Raw genomic sequence first — 20,027 nt, 5'->3', positions numbered from 1 at the left:
TGTGTCAGTTGTAATCTAAGTCAGTGTTATGGAATATGACTTATCAAGTCTCATTTCATAGCCAGGTGAACACCGAGTAAACATAGCCTAGCTAGCTGGCTACGATTCTCATACAGTAATATCAAAGATCCTTGCTCCTTCTCAACTCTCTGGTAATATTCTATTCACAAAATACAATTAATAGTACGGTAATGTTAAATCTTACTTGTGAAAAGTAAATCCCCCGAGTCCTGTTTGCGATGGTCCGTCGATTTGAGCAGGAACATGCTGCACAGGGCTGGCATCTTGTGTCTTCTGCTGCAACGCAACGAGGAGTATGACCGGTCCAAGATGGCGGCCGCATTTTTTCGTTTCCAGCAGCCAATGCAGCGTCTATGTATATTATGTCTATGGGTAGGCCTACATCACTGAAAAAAGGTTGAGAACCACTGCTCTATGGTGGCAAACAGAAAGGGCGGGACTTCGGCTCGAAATTACCATAGAGTGGCGAAGTCCCACCCCTTCTACTTCCAGTCCATGGGAACTATCTTTCAAAAAATTATGAACGGAAGTTAATGGAGAGATTTTTTGGTCCAGTTTGAATTGTGCCACGAATTTCACATATGATGTGTGTAAATTTAAAAGATAGTTTTTCACGTCAAGAAAGTACTGTTGTTCGATAGACTTCAAAAGTTATGTTGGTTTTGTGCGAATCCACTCAGTGGACTACATCTCTCGTCTCGAACGATGTACGTCACCAACGTAATGAAACGATAAGAGCTGTTATGCTAGTTAACGGTTGCATCTTGCTGCCTGCTGTACAGTATGTAATGTACAGTCTATGGACGAATACAACTTACCTGATGTGTTTAATCCTCTGACTCATGGTATTTTCTTCGGCAAGGAAAGCCCAATTAAATTGTCTTTAAAATTGACAAACATCATATGGGTAATTCAAGGCACAAGTCAACCGGTATGGAAGAATATTAGACTCAAAAGTTTTGTACGTGTGTATCACGTTTTGAAACTGTCGACATTATTTGTAACTGTAAAAATGATCTGTACAAGTAATTGTCAATATCACAAATATGCCCTACAGTTACAAATCTATTCTACGGGTACGGATCGGTTTTACAGTTACAAATCATCCTACAGTTAAAAATATTTTACAATTACAAATATATTCTACAATTACACATCAATATTCTACGCACAAAAAGCTGCTCTACAGTTACAAATCTTTTCTACAGGTGTACAGACTTTTGCACCACCTTAGGGATGAGAAGTGTCTCATATGTATTGTGTGTGTGTGTAACAGGATTTGTAACTGTAAAAATGATTTGTGATTTAACAAAAAAATAACACGAACAATTTTAAGTATTACTCATATGTCGTTCACTTAAAAATATATTCCACAGGTATAAAATATTCCACAGTTGCTGTCTTTCAATTATGAAACTATTCTGCCATTACAAATCTCTGCTGCTCGCACAAGTATTTTCTACAAGTATACAAATCTTTTTGAGACTGTTCTGGCGCTTCCTGTTGAATAGCCAATGGCGATCCTCAGGTTTGGCTAGCCAACCATGAATCTCAGTTCACTTACCAATCACAGAGCAGGAGCAGCGCCGTCGTTGTCTGTGGGTGCAACCAAACCTGGAGTCTATGCTTGCTATGGAGCACGCTATTTTCCTGTATTCCTTGAGGTATGTTGGTAGCCTACACCACACAGACATGTTCTATGTCCACTATTCCTTGTTAATACAGCCAGTGTACCTGATATACGGGGCAACGAGGTGAGATCAATCAATGGCAACTAATGTGGGCAACAGACAAATAACTATTATATATAGCAAGCTACCGCTAGTTAGCCAAATCCCACTCAATCTCAATGTAGAATAGCAATGTCAGTTTAAGCAGCATACAAGTGCGAACGGAAATGTAGTGTGTGGATGGAAATAAATAACAACACTCAACATACTTTTGAAGACATTTTGTTTCAAGTTTGTAACAAATGCGGTCAAAGTTTTAAGGGAGTTTGTCAGTTGGTCATAAGGTAGGCTCAGCAAAACGAGGCAGGCGGCTAGCATTATTATCAAGAGGTGTGCTAACCATTAGGCCTCGTATGCCAGGTCTACCTCCAGATTGTGAGGTGCTACTTCGGACTTGACGAACTCTTATAGTAGGCAACAGAAACTCTTTACTGCAGAAAAAACATAGTAGGTTTGATGCTCAACAGATTGCTCTGGAGTTAGTTATACGTTAATAATAAGTATCCATTGATATGTGTGACAACATACCAACTGGTGTCAACATCAGCTAGGCTATGTTGGCATTTTCTGATGGTTCTTTATGACTGATCATAAGGTACAAAATAAATAATGCAGAAATACAGTGCTGGGCATTGGTAGACAATCATATTAATCTGTCTATGTATCTATTTCTTCTGTGTAAGCAGTTTCTTATGGATCCCCAGTTGCTGCCTCCTTCTGAAGCACAGGTGGGTCATAAAATATATTTTACTGTCTATAAAAATAGGTCGCCGCCCGATGTGAGTTTCAAAAAGCATACCTTTTGAACTTGTTGACGGCAGTATTCCTACTTAAAACAACATCCTCGGATGTGTATGTTTTATATTTTGTAAAAGTTAAAGAGAAATCACTACTATTCTATCTTAAAAAGTCAGTTTATTTTCAAACGTTTTTGTTGGTTCCTGTCAGTGATAGGTAATTATCTATGATACATTTATAGTTACTCTCTACACTGGCAGGTTATTAGAGAGGCTGAAAACCAGACTGGAACAGGCTCTTAAAAGGCAGCCTCTGGACCTGGACTATTTAGAGTTCCTCTGTACCAGTTGAGCCTAGTTTACTGAGTACTCACATGCCATTTCCAGAAGAGGTAAGCAAAGTCTGTTTGTTTTTTGTGCAAAATAAGTACAAACATTACCCCTGTTTTCAGAATACTTTCAGAAGGTGCCATTGAGTCCTGCTGTCCTGCTAAAATTAACTTCACTGACAGTTTTTACATATTTTTCCCCTCACAAACTATTAGATACCAGAATACAGTTTTTTTGTACTGTAAAAATAGTATTAAGTGTTGATTTATATATATTTAAAACAAAAGAGGAGACGGCAGAGCCTCATGCTTATAATCATTAATTAATTATAAAATAAATCATGGACCTACACCAGTAATCCTCACTATTTTTCTCACAAGAGACACATTGGCAGTGCAAAATCAAAAGGAGAGCCTCTTTTACGACAACATACTAAGTCACCTTTGGAAATTTCTACATATAAATTGGACATCCCACAAAAAAAGAAATAACACAGCCAATACATTTTCATTTAAGACCAGTCATCTAATACTGGGGTGAGTGGAAGCTGGCATGCATGTCCTTGACTTTCTTCATACTGTAATTTTAGTAGCAGGTTTGACAATACCCCCTTTAGGAAGCACCATTAAGGCTTAATAACTTCCTTTCACCTTCATTATTGTATTTGGGTGAAGGGAGAAGTATAATTCAGATGTTTTTTGTTTTCACAGTGCAGGATTGTATGTTTATGAAGCACATTTGAAAAAAAATATTGACTGTTACCACATATAGTGGGTCCCATTCAGAAGTGGCCATTTCTTTCGCGCTTTCTGTGATTCATGCAGCTGTGTGAAATGTATTACAACTTATCGCCACAAGGTGGCAGTTTAAGTCCACTGTAGCATTTGTAAACAGGGCAGGGGAATGCATTCAAAGGCGTTGCAGTGGCAGTGAGATACTGTAAGCAGAACGAAACTGAAGATCACCTCGTTGAAGTCATACAGTAGACTAGGCTAAATCAGAGCTTGCTTTTGTTTTTATCAACCTGGGGCCAGAGATGATGGCCTTTGGCGAACAGTTTAGGCCTACTCAAAATGAGTAAAATCAAAAGCACTATACAGATGACATGAAAAAGGTTATGATGTATGGATTCCCAAGTGTCCAAGCTTCCAAATGGTGTATAACATAACTATGCTACATAGCAATATGGGATTTAGAATGTTGGGGGAAGGAGGGTAGGTGTTCCAATGTGTTCTTCATAAGGTTAAAATATTGTTGTTATGATACGTTTAACAGGTCATAGGCAGACGGGAAAAGCAGGCCTTAAAAGAGGGCTACAGGATACTGGGGTGCTCCCAATGATAACAGAACGGCCAGAACTGGCTAGAGTTCTGTTCCCACGAGGTGCCTCATCTCTGATGGATCCTAAGGTATTAATGTTCAAGTATGGCAATTTAAACATGGCAAGCATGACACATCCTCTCACATTCTTTTTGCAAAGGTAAATTTGTAAATGGAGGAAAACAACTGACAGAATAAAGTACATCATGACTATGGTACAGTGCACAATAGTATTCCAAACAGGGCGCACTGTTTTTGTTGCAGATGATTTTGAAAAGAGTGGTTTGACCAGATGAGGTGGAGGTTGACGAAGATGAAATGGAAGACTCATGCCGTGTCAACAGCCTACCTCAGACAATACGTTGTAAGTGGTATGACAAATATTTCCTAAGATCCCCCCCCCCCCCCCCAGATTTTGAAACCTGGCTGATCAGAGTGATTTGGATTTGATGAGCGATCTGTACTTGAACCACTCGCAGACTGAAAAAGTATTTTTTGTGATTGTGATGACTACATTTGCCATACACTGTATTCAGTAATATAGCTTACAGTGCCCTCCACATTTGTTAGCTCCCAGGAATCACAGATGTATGAAATGTTATAACTTTGTTCAGTAAATCACAAATATTATTTTCTTGTGGTATTATAAGTATATAGTATAAGTATATATACTCTTTTGATACCTTGAGGGAAATTTGGTCTATGCATGTATCCCAATCTGTGAATTAGTGAAACACACTCAGCACACAGTGAGGTGAAGCACACACTAATCCAGGCAGTGAGCTGCCTGCAACAACAGCGGCGCTCGGGGAACAGTGAGGGGTTAGGTGCCTGGTCAAGGGCACTTCAGTCGTGCCTACTGGTCGGGACTCAAACCGGCAACCCTCCGGTTACAAGTCCGAAGCGCTAACCAGGCTAGCATTGTATAACAAACGAACTACTACTAAAAATATTTTCTGATATTGTTTTTTAATTCTTACAGGTTCTTTAGATACATTGAAAGACCTGGTGGTCTTCTAGACGGGATGGTCTGTTGGCAAGGGCAATGCCGACTGTACTTTGAAACTCCCCCTAGGGACAAGAATGTATGACGCCTTCGAAGAAGCTATGAATGCAGCGCTGAAATAAAGCAATTATGGTTTTGGCTTGATCTTGTGTTGTTTTCTGCAAGTTCAATGCAGTATAGTCAACAATTTCAGTGTTTCAGACGGTGACCAGAGTTCCAGTTGTTCAATGAATAAACTATGCAATGAGAAACTGTATGACGATTGCTATTTTTCCTAGTTGTATATTTAACTACAATATGTGCACCATATGCAGTAGCCAGAAAAGTTGTGATTTTGTTTCTCAGCTGCCACAAGGCACCTATCCCCAACTTGCTCTGAGAAACTGGCTCTGGTAAGAATTGATGTCTAAGTTGCTTTGGATAAAAACGTAAGCCTAATGAATAAAATTATTTATTAAAGTTCACATATCCCAGCATTAGGGAATAATATTTAAAAATGCAATTTTAAATTTATCAGACAGGACAGGGGAGAAGTCTACAATAATGGTGTTCAAAGACTAGAATACAATAGACCTAAGAAACACATTTTAAAGAGCAAATATAGGAGGGAAGGAGATGTATTTTCTATTCAGTGGTAGGCTACATGTTCTCCATGCTGATGTAGATAATGGTCCAGTGATCTAGTGGAGTGATCTTGAAGGCCCTTGATATTACATCAGTGTTTCTCAAACTTTTTCAGAACAAGGACCACTTAACCAATAAATAAAAAAACCTCACAGACCACCTAGCTAAACAAAAAAATAGTAGGCCTACTCATTGCTTATTACCTTGCTTATTGTCAGAGGATTCATGATTTAAACTGGCGTAGCTTACATAGGCAGTGTTACAGAACTGTTTGGATTTACATAAAAGTTGTTCAACATCGCAAACAAATCATCTATAGGCCTTTTATATTTTAGCATGCCTGCTCGCGAACCACGATTTGAGAAACACTGGCTTAGGCTACATGAATAGACAAAAACAACGATGCATATTTACATGCACACTGAAACACTATGTAGAAAGAGAGCATTCTGGAAAAGCATGATTGTATTTGTAGTAGCTTATCTGCACAGGTACAGTTGGCAAATTATCTAAGTTAACAAACCATCAGAAATGTAAAACGATGACTAATTAACATAGCTGAAGTCGCCCATTTGAAATGTAAATAAATTGATAACTTAACTACCTAGAACAGCCAGAAAGATAACTGCCGATAGAGAGGGGAAACATTTTGTTAACGACTTGCCCCGTGTATCAGGTACACTGGCTGTAACTATCAATGTACCTCAAGGAATATAGGAAACTAGCATCGGAGCCCGTTCCTTTATTAGACATTCTCTGCTAGCGTGCTCCAAGCGCGTAGACTCCAAGTTTGGTTGCATCCACACAACTAGCCACGACGACGGCGCTGCTCCTGCTCTGTGATTGGTTAGTGAACTGAGATTCATGGTTGGCTAGCCAAACCTGAGGATAGCCATTGGCTATTCAAAAGGAAGCGCCAGAACAGTCTCAAAAAGATTTGTATACTTGTAGAAAATACTTGTGCGAGCAGCAGAGATTTGTAATGGCAGAATAGTTTCGTAATTGAAAGACAGCAACTGTGGAATATTTTATACCTGTGGAATATATTTGTAAGTGAACGACATATGAGTAATACTTAAAATTGTTCGTGTTATTTTTTTGTTAAATCACAAATCATTTTTACAGTTACAAATCCTGTTACACACACACAAAATACATATGAGACACTTCTCATCCCTAAGGTGGTGCAAAAGTCTGTACACCTGTAGAAAAGATTTGTAACTGTAGAGCAGCTTTTTGTGCGTAGAATATTGATGTGTAATTGTAGAATATATTTGTAATTGTAAAATATTTTTAACTGTAGGATGATTTGTAGCTGTAAAACCGATCCGTACCCGTAGAATAGATTTGTAACTGTAGGGCATATTTGTGATATTGACAATTACTTGTACAGATCATTTTTACAGTTACAAATAATGTCTACAGTTTCAAAACGTGATACACACGTACAAAACTTTTGAGTCTAATATTCTTCCATAAACCGGGACCAGAAAATAATTTCTTTTTCGCCATAGACTGCCTTTCAAATTTTTTTGAAAGATAGGTCCCATGGAGGCAAACGGAAGGGGCGGGACTTCGCCACTCTATTTCGTCGTTTCCTCTTGACGGCCGCACGTTAAAAACAAAACCACGTGGTTGTAAATGATTTTAGAAAATGTCATGACTGTTCTGATGAGAAATAGAAATGCAAGTGTTACATTCTGAAGTTGACTATAGCTAGATTGAGTGCACCTACAAACTACCAACTGGTTCATAAGAAAATTACCCAGTTGCCGAATTTAGTGTTTTTATTTTTTTATTCATTGTCCATGCGCTGGATTTCGGCGTTCAAACCGGAAGTGGTCGCGAGCTATTGTAGCGCTTGTTATTATTGTCGTTTTAAGTCGCTTTAGACAAATGCAGCTGCTAAGAAACGTTAATGTAACAAAGATATAGAGTTGCTTAACAGGAAAATCCACATAGTGACGGTGCGTGACAACGGCAATGTTCTGTGGTTAGGGGCAAATTTAGCTAACTGTTACGTAGCAACGTTACCTGTAGACAAGCAGACTTGGAGCGTCGGTCTTGTCCGAATTCAAAGCTTTGGCCGTAATTATTTTAACTCAAGTTACCACGCGTTCTTATTAGCATGACGATCAAGGGAAGAACAATAAATGTTACCTGTAAATTCCACCAGTGGGTCCCGACAAAGTTTGAATAATGTCCGAGCTGCAGTGTTATCACTTCTCTACACAGACTCATTATGATCGAGAAATAATCTTTCTGTTTCTTAACATACACGAAAAGATAATGGCATATACCGTTCAATGTTTACTACACAATTTCGCAGCATGCTTTTAGCTGCATCAGAGAATAAGGGAGTGAACCGGCTCTCCGTAAGCGGGGGTCTGGCTGCATGGTGAGTGCATAGTAGCAGCCACGACATTTTCCAACATGGCCGCCAATTTGTCAAAATAAAAGTGCCCCCTTCAATTATTGAAGTTCGAGTTCAAGTTATTAATTTGTCACATTCAGTGATGGAGAAAGTACTGAATCGAGTAGCCTAGCCTACAAATAATGTACATGAAGGTTTATAGGCCAAGTACACTTGCATACACTCTAAAAAAATGCTGGGTTTGTTGTTTCCAACCCAGCCGCTGAGTAAAATGGGGTCCAACACAGCATTGGGTTATCTTTAACCCAACAACTGGGTTGAAATTGAATCATGTGTTGGGTTATTTTGACACAACTGTTTAGTTAAAGTTACGTAATGTTTGGGTTATGTAACCAAAATCCCAAAAAATCTACTGGTTGATTTTTAAAATACTCTGCTTGTACAAACTTTTAATAACTCATAGTTTGTATTTACTTACATGAAAAGTCACACCTTCTGTTAACAGGCCTGATATAGACAGTCTATATTAGAAATGGCCATCAAAAGCCATGCAATGAAATAAAACAGTTCAACATAATTATTTATTTGATAGTTTTCTTTATTTTTGAATAGATAGCCTAGTCTAAAATGCTTGTGATACTTCCATGAAGGCAGACAGATTCCAAAGTCCGTTTTGGGGGTCAGCCCTGTCAATCAAAGAAAAAGTGCATTTTAATCACTGTTACAGAACTTTATATCTTTATATATTTATATCTTTATATATTTATAAGACTTTCATGAACCATTACCAGTGAATGATGTTGACAGACATTAAAAATCCACCAGGAGACAAATTATTAGTGCAACACACTCGGAAACCATGACCACCTAATATTATGGAGTTGTTTTAAACCATGGGCGTAGATTTAGGGTGGGACGCTAAGGACTAGTCCTAATCAACATTTTAACATGACAAAATTGTCCCCACCAATATTTTAGCGAACTCATTACTGCTGATCATTCCGACAGCCAGCACAACAGTAGGCCTACAAGAAACGTCATTTGATTGAATGAAAAACCGAGGGGGAGGGGGAAAGGTTATCTGACACGCACGCTTGCACGGAGAGTGTCAAAGCACAGGCTTTGCACTGGCAGCCAAGCGAGCGGGTGTGTCAACGACAACGGTAAGTTACTGTTAACGCATACCCCATAAAAGGCCAGAGTAAAACATTTTGATATTGGCTTTGCCCTTCATAATGTAGCCTACATGTTTGCCCCTTTTTGTGGTTTGTAGATTTGTAGCTTGAATTTCCCCATGGGGATCAATAAAGTATATCTATCTATCTATCTAGATCAGCTATGCCACCCAAAAATAAGAAAGGGGACATAATACGCTTTTTCATTATGCAGAGTCTAGGCAAATTAACTAGCCATACAAACTGGCAACTGATGACCAGGCTTTCATTTTACTGTGTAAAATAGCATTAGCTGTTAGGATATTACCCAGGATATTGTCACAGCTAAACCTAGCTTCTGTAATCTTTCAACCAAAGTTAGGAGTCATGTTGAATAAGGGTGTGCCGCACGGATAGTCGCATATCACAGAATATAACTCACCATCACTGACTGTTTATGGGGCTACCAATCTTGCAGTCACAATAAACAATGGATCCAAGACATTTTCCTGTTCCTATTCTGTTTATGTAGGCTAATGTATTTGTGAATGTAGCCTGCACAATGCAAAGAAATTAAAGATAAACTATGGTGCATTTCCATACTCATAGAAGTGAACATTGCGAGACACCAGATATCTCTTCTATGATCTCATCCCAGAAATATTTTCTTTGACTTGTTCGTTTTTTGAACATTTATTTTATTTATTTATTTTATGACATAGCAAACATGATGTTGAATCCACATATCCTTGCGAAAACTATTTCACTAGCCTAAAGACTGAAAGCTAATTGCATTCACGTTCTACTTAAAGTGACAGGCACTAGTTAGATTTAGCCTAGGTACATACCACAAATGATGATATTAAACTTTAAGACAAGTGTAGCCTAATAATTGAAATATCAATGTGATGTATTCAAATTACTAAATATGTTTTATTAATAATTATGCAGATCATAAAATACTATAAATAATTAACAATATAACGTTTATATGAATTAGAAATAGAAACATATGACAACCATCACTTTCTATATGTGTGTGTGTGTGTGTGTGTGGAGGGTCAATCAAATTCTATGATTGCCACTGATGTGAATGATCTCACAAATCACACAAACCAAATCAAATGTTAAAAAATTCCAAAAGTATCGACATTTAGATTCTTCACTTACTATTGGTAGCCTATTGAAACAATAATCTTGGTATCGTGACAACAGGAGTTGGGGATGTGTCCCCACCAAAGCTGAGACCAAACCTACGCCCTTGTTTTAAACATAATACCAGTATAGTCCAGCAGCCATGGGGTCAGACCTTTTTGCAGAATCTTGTAGACTAGGGGTACCTCTTTAAGATTTAGGAGGGTGCCCAGGGATATCCCTTTAGCAATTTTGTATATTAACCCTTTCTTGTTCAATGTGTTGAATACAAGGTGAATAGGGTAAAAAAAATAACTAGCAGATATCACTATGAAACTTCTCCAGTTGATTACATTAATATGGAAAAAATAATTATTACAAGTTCTGTAATTTAATATGTAAATATGCAAATTAGGCATCATCTAATTAAATATGTGCTGATTTGCATAAACTTAAAAAAATCTCAACATTGGATGAAGCCAGGTTCAAAATTACGTATTCATTGTGTTGGCATATTAGATGAAAAGTCTTTTACACAGGAAATTTGTATTACAAGTTTTGTGTAATTTAATGTTATATGAAAAAGCCCAATGTGCCAAAATCATGAAAAAAATAGGATACACCTCTAATTTCAAGAAATTTGGTCTGCATTTATCCCATGAATTAGTAAGCACACAGTGAACACACAGTGAGGTGAAGCACACACTAAGGGATGTCACACATGCAACAATGCTGCAGAAACTGCAGAAAAATGACTTTGATATGAGCAGGCTATCATATGAGTTTCTGTTGATATGTAGTACATGATGGAAATAATTTAAAGAATTTAGTAGCAGTCTTGTAAATAGTGACCCTGAATGATCCCTAGTTGTTGCAAAATCGTCTGTGACTAGTCTGTGACTTAACAACTCTATCACTTGTCTTTAGATGTGAGAGGGTCTGAGACTGTAGTCTTTCAAAAGTCTTTTCCAAATTTTTGCAAAGTCTTTCGGTGTAAGGAGGACATTAAGCCGACCAACATTTAAAATTGGTATTGTGTTATGGATGTGACAGTTTTGCATGGAGTTGCCCCTATAGTTACTCTACATCAGGGGTATTCAATTAATCTTCAGCGAGGTCCAGTTACGGAAAATTTCCTCAAGCAAAGGTCCGGAGCATCATAATGTTTAACGTGAGTGTTTAGGCTATGTATATGTATGTACTGTATGTATAATATTAGGATGGATGGATGGAGCCTAGTTGTAGATAGATAGATAGATAGATAGATAGATAGATAGATAGGTACTTTATTGATCCCCAAGGGGAAATTCAAGAAATAGAAGATTGTAGGCCTAGGCCTAATGTTTAATGTGAAATAAAATAAGTAGCCTAAAAGGCAACATTCGAAATGAGGAGAAATAAGGCAAGAGTAGCCTAATTGGGGAGAAAAACTGAGTAGCCATTGGCTATTTTTAAGATCTTAACGTGAACTTAAAATAAAATTGGAGCTGAGACAAGGATGGATATTCCACAGCTGGTTCCTTGAACCCATTAATCAGCAAGTTTAATTTAATTTTTTTAGTTTTTTTTTATGTTGACCCGAAATCCTGGAAACCCAGGAATATCACGTTGTTGGGCAGTGAATGCATGTAGGCTTAACTAGATTGTGGTGGATCAATAATATTGCCTTCTTAAATCGTAAAATATTCTGTGGTCTCAGTTCACTGTTGAATGGGCCTAGCCTAGGCCTACCCTATGCTTGCTCAAAATACATTTTGTCCTTGAAGTTGGGTGGACACGGCTGTTTCGGAGGCGGGACTTATTCCGGAGAGGTCTATGCTCCAAGTGGGGGACATCCTTCTCCCAAGTCCAATGCCCACTAACATCAGGAGATAGTTAACTCCTAATGACATTAATATGCATAGAAACATACTAAATAAACCATAACAATGATATCAATATTCACCGCTATACTGACAATCATACTGGGTATCAAATACATAGTGGAAACTAAGGACAAAAGTTTGTTTTCAGATAGCTTCCCGATCAGGCTAAAAACAAAGTTTTTAGTCCTATGCTAATATTCATTCCCTTACCTCGTTGGCAGTATAAACTCTTCATTGAAGTACAACTAGGCCTACGTAATTGACCGTTCGCAAAACCCCGCCCATCGAACGCAGATGAGCCAATGGCAGTCCAGTAGCAAAAAAAATGTATTGGGAGCCTTGATATTTGTCCGGTTTTATGGGATTTTATAGTGATAGGAGTTGAAAAGGACATTCAAATGACATATGTGGGATTAACACAACACCGATACACAGAAAAATGCCTTTCAATCTTGATTACGTTTTCTGTAATTATGTTAAATTAGATTAATTCTCTCGTCCCAGATCTCCACTATTTTAAAGCAAAGGGTTAGCTCTAGTCCTTAGCAAACCATAACGAAACAGTGCTCCACCACACCTGTGGATTAAGCCACACAGTCAACTCAATGTAACCTAAGTAAGATAAATAAGGATGTTAATCGTTTTCAGCATTGCAACATTGTATATAAAACTAGAAAAGCATTTCCTGAAGGAAATACAGTGCATTAAAATGCAAAAAATATGATGTAAAATATCATACAGAGTAAAAACAAACTATATTGGTTGCTAGGTAGATGAGGTTTAGCCTAATATAGTTAGAATGACTGAACAGTTAAATAGGTGGATAGTTTAAATGGTTAAATTATTTGCTAGGTAGATGAGGTTTAATATAGTTAGAATGACTGAACAGTTAAATAGGTGGATAGTTTAAATGGTTAAATTATTTTCTAGGTATGAGGTTTAATATAGTTGGAATGACTTAACAGTTAAATTAAGGTTTTGCGCCTCCGTTCTAATGTTACGTCACCGTTTGTTTACAACTAGAGTGGTAGGCAAGAATGGTAGGCAAGGAGCATCTTTGCTGCAGAGTGGTAGGCAAGCCTACAACAGTCGGGTTGCAGGCTACACATAGTTACAAATACAGGGCCTGAAGTTAACTTTTTTGGCCACCAGCCACTGTGGCAGGTGAATTTTTAAATCCACCTGCCACAGTGGTTTTTTACCAGCCAAAATTATTTTGTGCCCAAAATAAAGGTGAACGACTCAGAAAATGCATAAGAATGGTTCTTGAACTTGTACAGAATACACATTACAGTACTCAAGTAAAAGTAAAAAAGTACTTTGTTAATAAATTACTCAAGTAGGCCTAACAAGTTACTTTTTTGTAGGCCTACATTTTTATATTTTTGATGGACCTTTAAAGGGATACAAAAGTATCCTTTATGCCTATTTGCTTTTCTCCTCCTCTGTAGGCTAATCATATAGTCAAACATATTTTAAAAGCCCAATTCAAATATATTTTATTTAATATACTTTGTCATAGCCAGAATAAGCATTACGTGGCTATGGATTGTCTTCCAATACATTGCAGCTGATTCTTCTGCTTTGCATTGCTAGAAGTCTGGTTATAACTCCACCATACAGCCAATGTAACCTAAATACAATGGCTATATTATGGGTAGACCTATATTTAGGCTATATAGCCTAGGCATATCCACTCGGGCAGAGCGACTAGAGCAGGCTATCTTTTTTCTCAGCCGACCGTCTCATGTCATGTCCTGCAACATTGAGGCTACATAAATGAATGCTAGGCATTTTCTAACTTGTATGCTCGATTTCCAGTGCATTTGATTTGCTTGTAAATTAAGTTGTAGGCCTACTTTCCTTGTCCAATGTGATTGTTGAACGATGCTGGCCAGAAATGAATATACGTGAAAGTTTCCGTGTTATGTCATAGCCTACCTCTAGTCTCGTTGCTACTCTGGCAGCCTCACCAGAAGATGCAGCAACTGTACGTCATTGTGTTAACTGAGCTGTTAGCTAGGCCAGGCATTACTTTTATAATCGTGGGCTAACGCATTCTGAAGCCCTATTTCTTTTCTCCTGGGAGAGGTGCGTTTTTCCCTCTTCGAGATACTTTCTCCAATAATAAACTTGTACTCATAATGTAAGGCAATTGAAATGTAGCGGAGTAAAAGAGTAGATTATTGGCTCAAAAATGTACTTGAGTAAGAGTAAAAGTAGGCTACCGTTTTGAAAAAGGAAAGTCGTTTGCCGTTCCTCGAAAAAAAATGTAACGTGTTAGGCTACTACCCACCCCTGCAAATGGGTTTGATCTCGCTTTCTCCGAGCCATAGCCTACAAACGGCAATCTGGACAGTGCATCTCCTTGCTCAGTGTTGTGTTGTCTTATTGGCTACCCGCCAACGTGGCAGGTACATTGACAGTTTCACCCGCCAATCACAAAAGTTACCTGCATTTGGCGTGTGCCAATTTCATGCCCTGTACAAATAGAGCATCACAGTCCCGCCCACAGGAGTTTCCAGAAGTAAGAATTCAATGCAATTTCTCCATTGACAATTCGGGTATAAGCCATAAAAACTTAACTGCACATGGTAGACTCAAAACCAGCTACGGCTGTACTAAGCGATTGTGTATGCTCATATAGACGCCAAAAGTTCACGGGGCACTAATTTTGAGATAAATGTCTTTTATTCGCGATGTCTTGGATAAGTACTTCATTACCCACAATCCTGAACAATCCCACAGTGATGCCTCTGATTGGTGGAAAGGTCGTTAAGGTCATAGTTTGAAACTTTATCAGCGAAAAAAATTATTGACAAAGATGGCGGAGTCTTTTACTGCCTATGGCGAAATTCTTAATGTGAATAAAAACTTTCTAGACGAACATTGGTACTTGTATCAACAAGGATTGTGGTTTATATATCACATGAACTTAGTCAGGGCCAATACACCATCAAATAGAACACTGGAAATGCTAGTTTGAACACTTAACTTTTCAGTTAGCCGATAGGCTAATCATTAGCCTTTCAGACATTAGAATGTCATTATAATGCTGCTAACATTAGCCTACATGCTGCTACACAGGTATAAAATATATTATGTTTTAGTGACCTTGTTGTTTCTATGAATATGAATTGTTGTTTATATGAAACATCAACTTAGTCGAGGCATAAAAAGCCCTGTATATCCCCATTAAGTACTTAAACCTTTGAACTAGCTAGCTACTAGCACAGGCTGGATGCTACCACCGGCTAGACACTGCAGTAAAATGGTTAGCAAACCGTCCATGCCCCCGTGAATATTTCACTGTTTCAAGGACGAAATCAAGAGTGTCCAAAGGGGTGAAAACCACTTTAAATCGGGTCACATTATTCACTGTTGTGTGTCGAGGGTCAGCTTGTGGGTTTTGTAAGGGCCAGCATGAGGAACAAGTTGTGTGGTGAGTTTTGCAGGGAGGTTGGTAATGCTAGTTAACATTAGCTAGGCTACTGTAGCCTTCATACTGTACGAGCCATATCATCAATCATTAACCTAGAAATACTTCTTCGTACATTTAATGAACATTTTGTGTAATAATTCACAGCAAGTTAATAAACTGAATATGGTGGTCCAAGAGCAGACCATGCACCGGTCCATGCATCAGGATGGCAGTCAGATATGAAGCACTGCACAATGTTGCTAACTTTAACGTTAACCGGTTTCACACACACGATATAAAATACACGATGGTAAATATTTCAATATTTCAATAATTCAATACCAAAACACTATTATTTACACGATTACTCCTGAAATAACTGCTATTAACTATATAAAAATCATTGTTTGGAGGAAAGGGTTCGCGTGCTGTCGCCGGTTGGAAACATGGTTGGAAATGATTTCGCGCTGGTTCGTGCTGCTTATATATTTTTCAGTGAGGCGCGGTGGTTTATGGGATGAGTAGTTCCTTCGCTCGGAAATAAAAATATGTACACAGTCTTGTACCTTTGACTTTTTTTGGACTTACTCTTCGTTTTTTCACTCGAAATGATATGTTGTATGCTTATGAGTTACGCCGTAGCTGATTAGCCTAAGACATGCTCTAAAACTCTTTAGATACGGATTTTTCCAAAACGTCAATGGGAGAAATGAATGGGAAATTTACTTCCGGAAACTAAGCTCTCTCGGAGGAGGGGCGGGACTGTGATGCTCTATAGAGTGGAGAAGTCCCGCCCCTTCTAATTCAAAAAATTATGAACGGGAGTTAATGGAGAGATAACAATTATTTTTTGGTCCAGTTTGAATTGTGCCACGAATTTCACATATGATGTGTGTCAATTTAAAAGATTTTTCCCGTCAAGAAAGTACTGTTGTTCGATAGACTTCAAAAGTTATGTTGGTTTTGTGCGAATCCACTCAGTGGACTATCTCTCGTCTCGAACGATGTACGTCACCAACGTAATGAAACAATAAGAGCTGTTATAGTTGCATCTTGCTGCCTGCTATGTCACTTAACAGTATGTAATGTACAGTCTATGGACGAATACAACTTACCTGATGTGTTTAATCCTCTGACTCATGGTATTTTCTTCGGCAAGGAAAGCCCAATTAAGACCTGTTGCTGGTATGGTTGTACAATCTAGTGTGGCTGTGAATGAGCCAACGTCACTAGCGCGACTGATGGGTTTGTAGTCGTTGGAATTACGATCTTTCACAATGTTGTAATTCAATAGTTACGAAACAAACTGCAAATGTCTTTACATGAAAAATTGTCTTTAAAATTGACAAACACCATATAGGTAATTCAAGGCACAAGTCAACCGGAACCAGAAAATAATGTCTTTTTCGCCATAGACTGCCGTTCAAATTTTTTTGAAGGATAGGTCCCATGGAGGCAAACGGAAGGGGCGGGACTTCACCACTCTATAGAGCATCACAGTCCCGCCCCTCCTCCGAGAGAGCTTAGTTTCCGGAAGTAAATTTCCCATTCATTTCTCCCATTGACGTTTTGGAAAAATCCGTATCTAAAGAGTTTTAGAGCATGTCTTAGGCTAATCAGCTACGGCGTAACTCATAAGCATACAACATATCATTTCGAGTGAAAAAACGAAGAGTAAGTCCAAAAAAAGTCAAAGGTACAAGACTGTGTACATATTTTTATTTCCGAGCGAAGGAACTATTCATCCCATAAACCACCGCGCCTCACTGAAAAATATATAAGCAGCACGAACCAGCGCGAAATCATTTCCAACCATGTTTCCAACCGGCGACAGCACGCGAACCCTTTCCTCCAAACAATGATTTTTATATAGTTAATAGCAGTTATTTCAGGAGTAATCGTGTAAATAATAGTGTTTTGGTATTGAATGTTATATTTACCATCGTGTATTTTATATCGTGTGTGTGAAACCGGTTAACGTTAACGTTAGCAACATTGTGCAGTGCTTCATATCTGACTGCCATCCTGATGCATGGACCGGTGCATGGTCTGCTCTTGGACCACCATATTCAGTTTATTAACTTGCTGTGAATTATTACACAAAATGTTCATTAAATGTACGAAGAAGTATTTCTAGGTTAATGATTGATGATATGGCTCGTACAGTATGAAGGCTACAGTAGCCTAGCTAATGTTAACTAGCATTACCAACCTCCCTGCAAAACTCACCACACAACTTGTTCCTCATGCTGGCCCATACAAAACCCACAAGCTGACCCTCGACACACAACAGTGAATAATGTGACCCGATTTAAAGTGGTTTTCACCCCTTTGGACACTCTTGATTTCGTCCTTGAAACAGTGAAATATTCACGGGGGCATGGACGGTTTGCTAACCATTTTACTGCAGTGTCTAGCCGGTGGTAGCATCCAGCCTGTGCTAGTAGCTAGCTAGTTCAAAGGTTTAAGTACTTAATGGGGATATACAGGGCTTTTTATGCCTCGACTAAGTTGATGTTTCATATAAACAACAATTCATATTCATAGAAACAACAAGGTCACTAAAACATAATATATTTCATACCTGTGTTGCAGCATGTAGGCTAATGTTAGCAGCATTATAATGACATTCTAATGTCTGAAAGGCTAATGATTAGCCTATCGGCTAACTGAAAAGTTAAGTGTTCAAACTAGCATTTCCAGTGTTCTATTTGATGGTGTATTGGCCCTGACTAAGTCCGTGTGATATATAAACCACAATCCTTGTTGATACAAGTGCCAATGTTCGTCTAGAAAGTTTTTATTCACATTAAGAATTTCGCCATAGGCAGTAAAAGACTCCGCCATCTTTGTCAATAATTTTCGCTGATTTTGTTTCAAACTATGACCTTAACGGCCTTTCCACCAATCAGAGGCATCACTGTGGGATTGTTCAGGATCTCGAATAAAAGACATTTATCTCAAAACAAGGTTAGTGCCCCGTGAACTTTTGGCGTCTATATAAGCATACACAATCGCTTAGTACAGCCGTAGCTGGTTTTGAGTCTACCATGTGCAGTTAAGTTTTTATGGCTTACCCGAATTGTCAATGGAGAAATTGCATTGAATTCTTACTTCCGGAAACTCCTGTGGGCGGGACTGTGATGCTCTATAGCTTCAAAATTGAAATTTTAATATCAAATATTGACCGGGATGCCGACCACTTCTGTAGGCTCTAACAGCTGGTTTTACAATAAGAACCAAAAAGGCGACAAACGACCGTTTAGCCTACCTATCCTCATGGTTGTGGAGGATGATCGTTAGCAGCTGTGAAGTCTTTTATTCTCAAGATGGTCTAGATAATGGTGTAGTCTAGGCTACTGTCTACGAAGACGTAGGCTAAAATACAACTATCTACAGTCATCCAAAAAGAGATAGGATATGAAGGGAAAAAGTGCAGCATTTTAAACATGGCAAGAATATTTTTACCGGAACAGTTTTGTCTCGTGAAATTCGTGCTTGTGGACATCAATCACCTATCTCCTGTCCTATTTTTTTTTTCTACTACTTAAACGGCACCGAAAATCAAAAAATCCAGTGGAAACTAGATGGCAGAAGTGTGTAGGCCAATCTGCCCAGCAGCTTTTTCTACTTTGTCACCTACAGAGTTTGACGCCATGTTATTTCCCCATAGGCAATCCACGCCCGGAAGTTGGATAGATACGGAAGTTAGGAGGCGGGATATATTCTGGAGAGGTCTATTTCAAGTTATCATGAGTGTCATTTGATTATATAATCACAACAAATGCTAATAAATGAAAACAGAATAGGCTTATGTGCTATAGCCTACAGGTCAGTTAGTAGGCTAACTCCCATATGTAAAAATAAACTCATTTGATCCTATGAATTGTTTAGCGATCACACACAACAACTTAACCTTAAAAGCAACCTCAAACACCACTGTTGAACCTAGGCTACTGCTTCAGTCATGTAAGAATAACAGTTTATGAATTATCTTTACCCGTTTAATCAAGTCCACATGACCAAAATAACAGCATATTTAAAGGCTGAGCTAGCATAACAGCCTAATATAGCAATGGATAACTAATAAAAAGTCTCATACAATAAATTAACTTTATCACTCACATTCTGAGTTTTTCTGGGTGGTTATATATCCATGCAGATCGTCTTCGAATAAGCCATCGCTGTTATGTTATAACAGAGAATGTCTAATAAGGGGAGAACCGCCACTCTCGGGAAACTTCCGGTTTCTGAAGTGGTTGCAGTTCCTGTTCTGGTTCCACATGAGGGCGCTCACGAATAAGTGCAGAA

General features: G+C 38.4%; 1 protein-coding gene and 1 long non-coding RNA gene across 3 annotated transcripts in view; one reads left to right on the top strand and one right to left on the bottom strand.

Moving 5' to 3' along the window:
- msto1 (misato mitochondrial distribution and morphology regulator 1) overlaps positions 1-8,192 on the bottom strand; it is an 88,766-nt gene extending 80,574 nt beyond the window's left edge. Inside the window, exon 1 of the mRNA XM_076302388.1 lies at positions 7,929-8,192. Coding sequence (XP_076158503.1) covers positions 7,929-8,009 — 81 coding nt within the window. The 5' untranslated portion in view covers positions 8,010-8,192. The remainder of the gene's footprint in view (positions 1-7,928) is intronic.
- LOC143141124 (uncharacterized) lies at positions 1,659-4,739 on the top strand. Of its 2 annotated transcripts, XR_012990738.1 has the most exons (5): positions 1,659-1,685; positions 2,438-2,479; positions 2,750-2,880; positions 4,094-4,227; positions 4,403-4,739. It is a non-coding gene; the product is annotated as an uncharacterized LOC143141124 (long non-coding RNA). The 2 variants fall into 2 exon arrangements; XR_012990737.1 differs by lacking the exons at positions 1,659-1,685; positions 2,438-2,479 and having other exon boundaries at positions 2,532-2,880.
- Positions 8,193-20,027: the final 11,835 nt, after the last annotated feature.

Source organism: Alosa pseudoharengus, unplaced genomic scaffold (assembly GCF_046254945.1).
Source record: "Alosa pseudoharengus isolate Yale_2024_CS ecotype anadromous, Long Island Sound unplaced genomic scaffold, YU_APseudo_1.1 YU_APseudo_1.1_scf_23, whole genome shotgun sequence".
In the NCBI taxonomy this organism is placed as follows: Eukaryota; Metazoa; Chordata; class Actinopteri; order Clupeiformes; family Clupeidae; genus Alosa; species Alosa pseudoharengus.
This window is presented reverse-complemented; position numbering and strand designations above follow the sequence as displayed.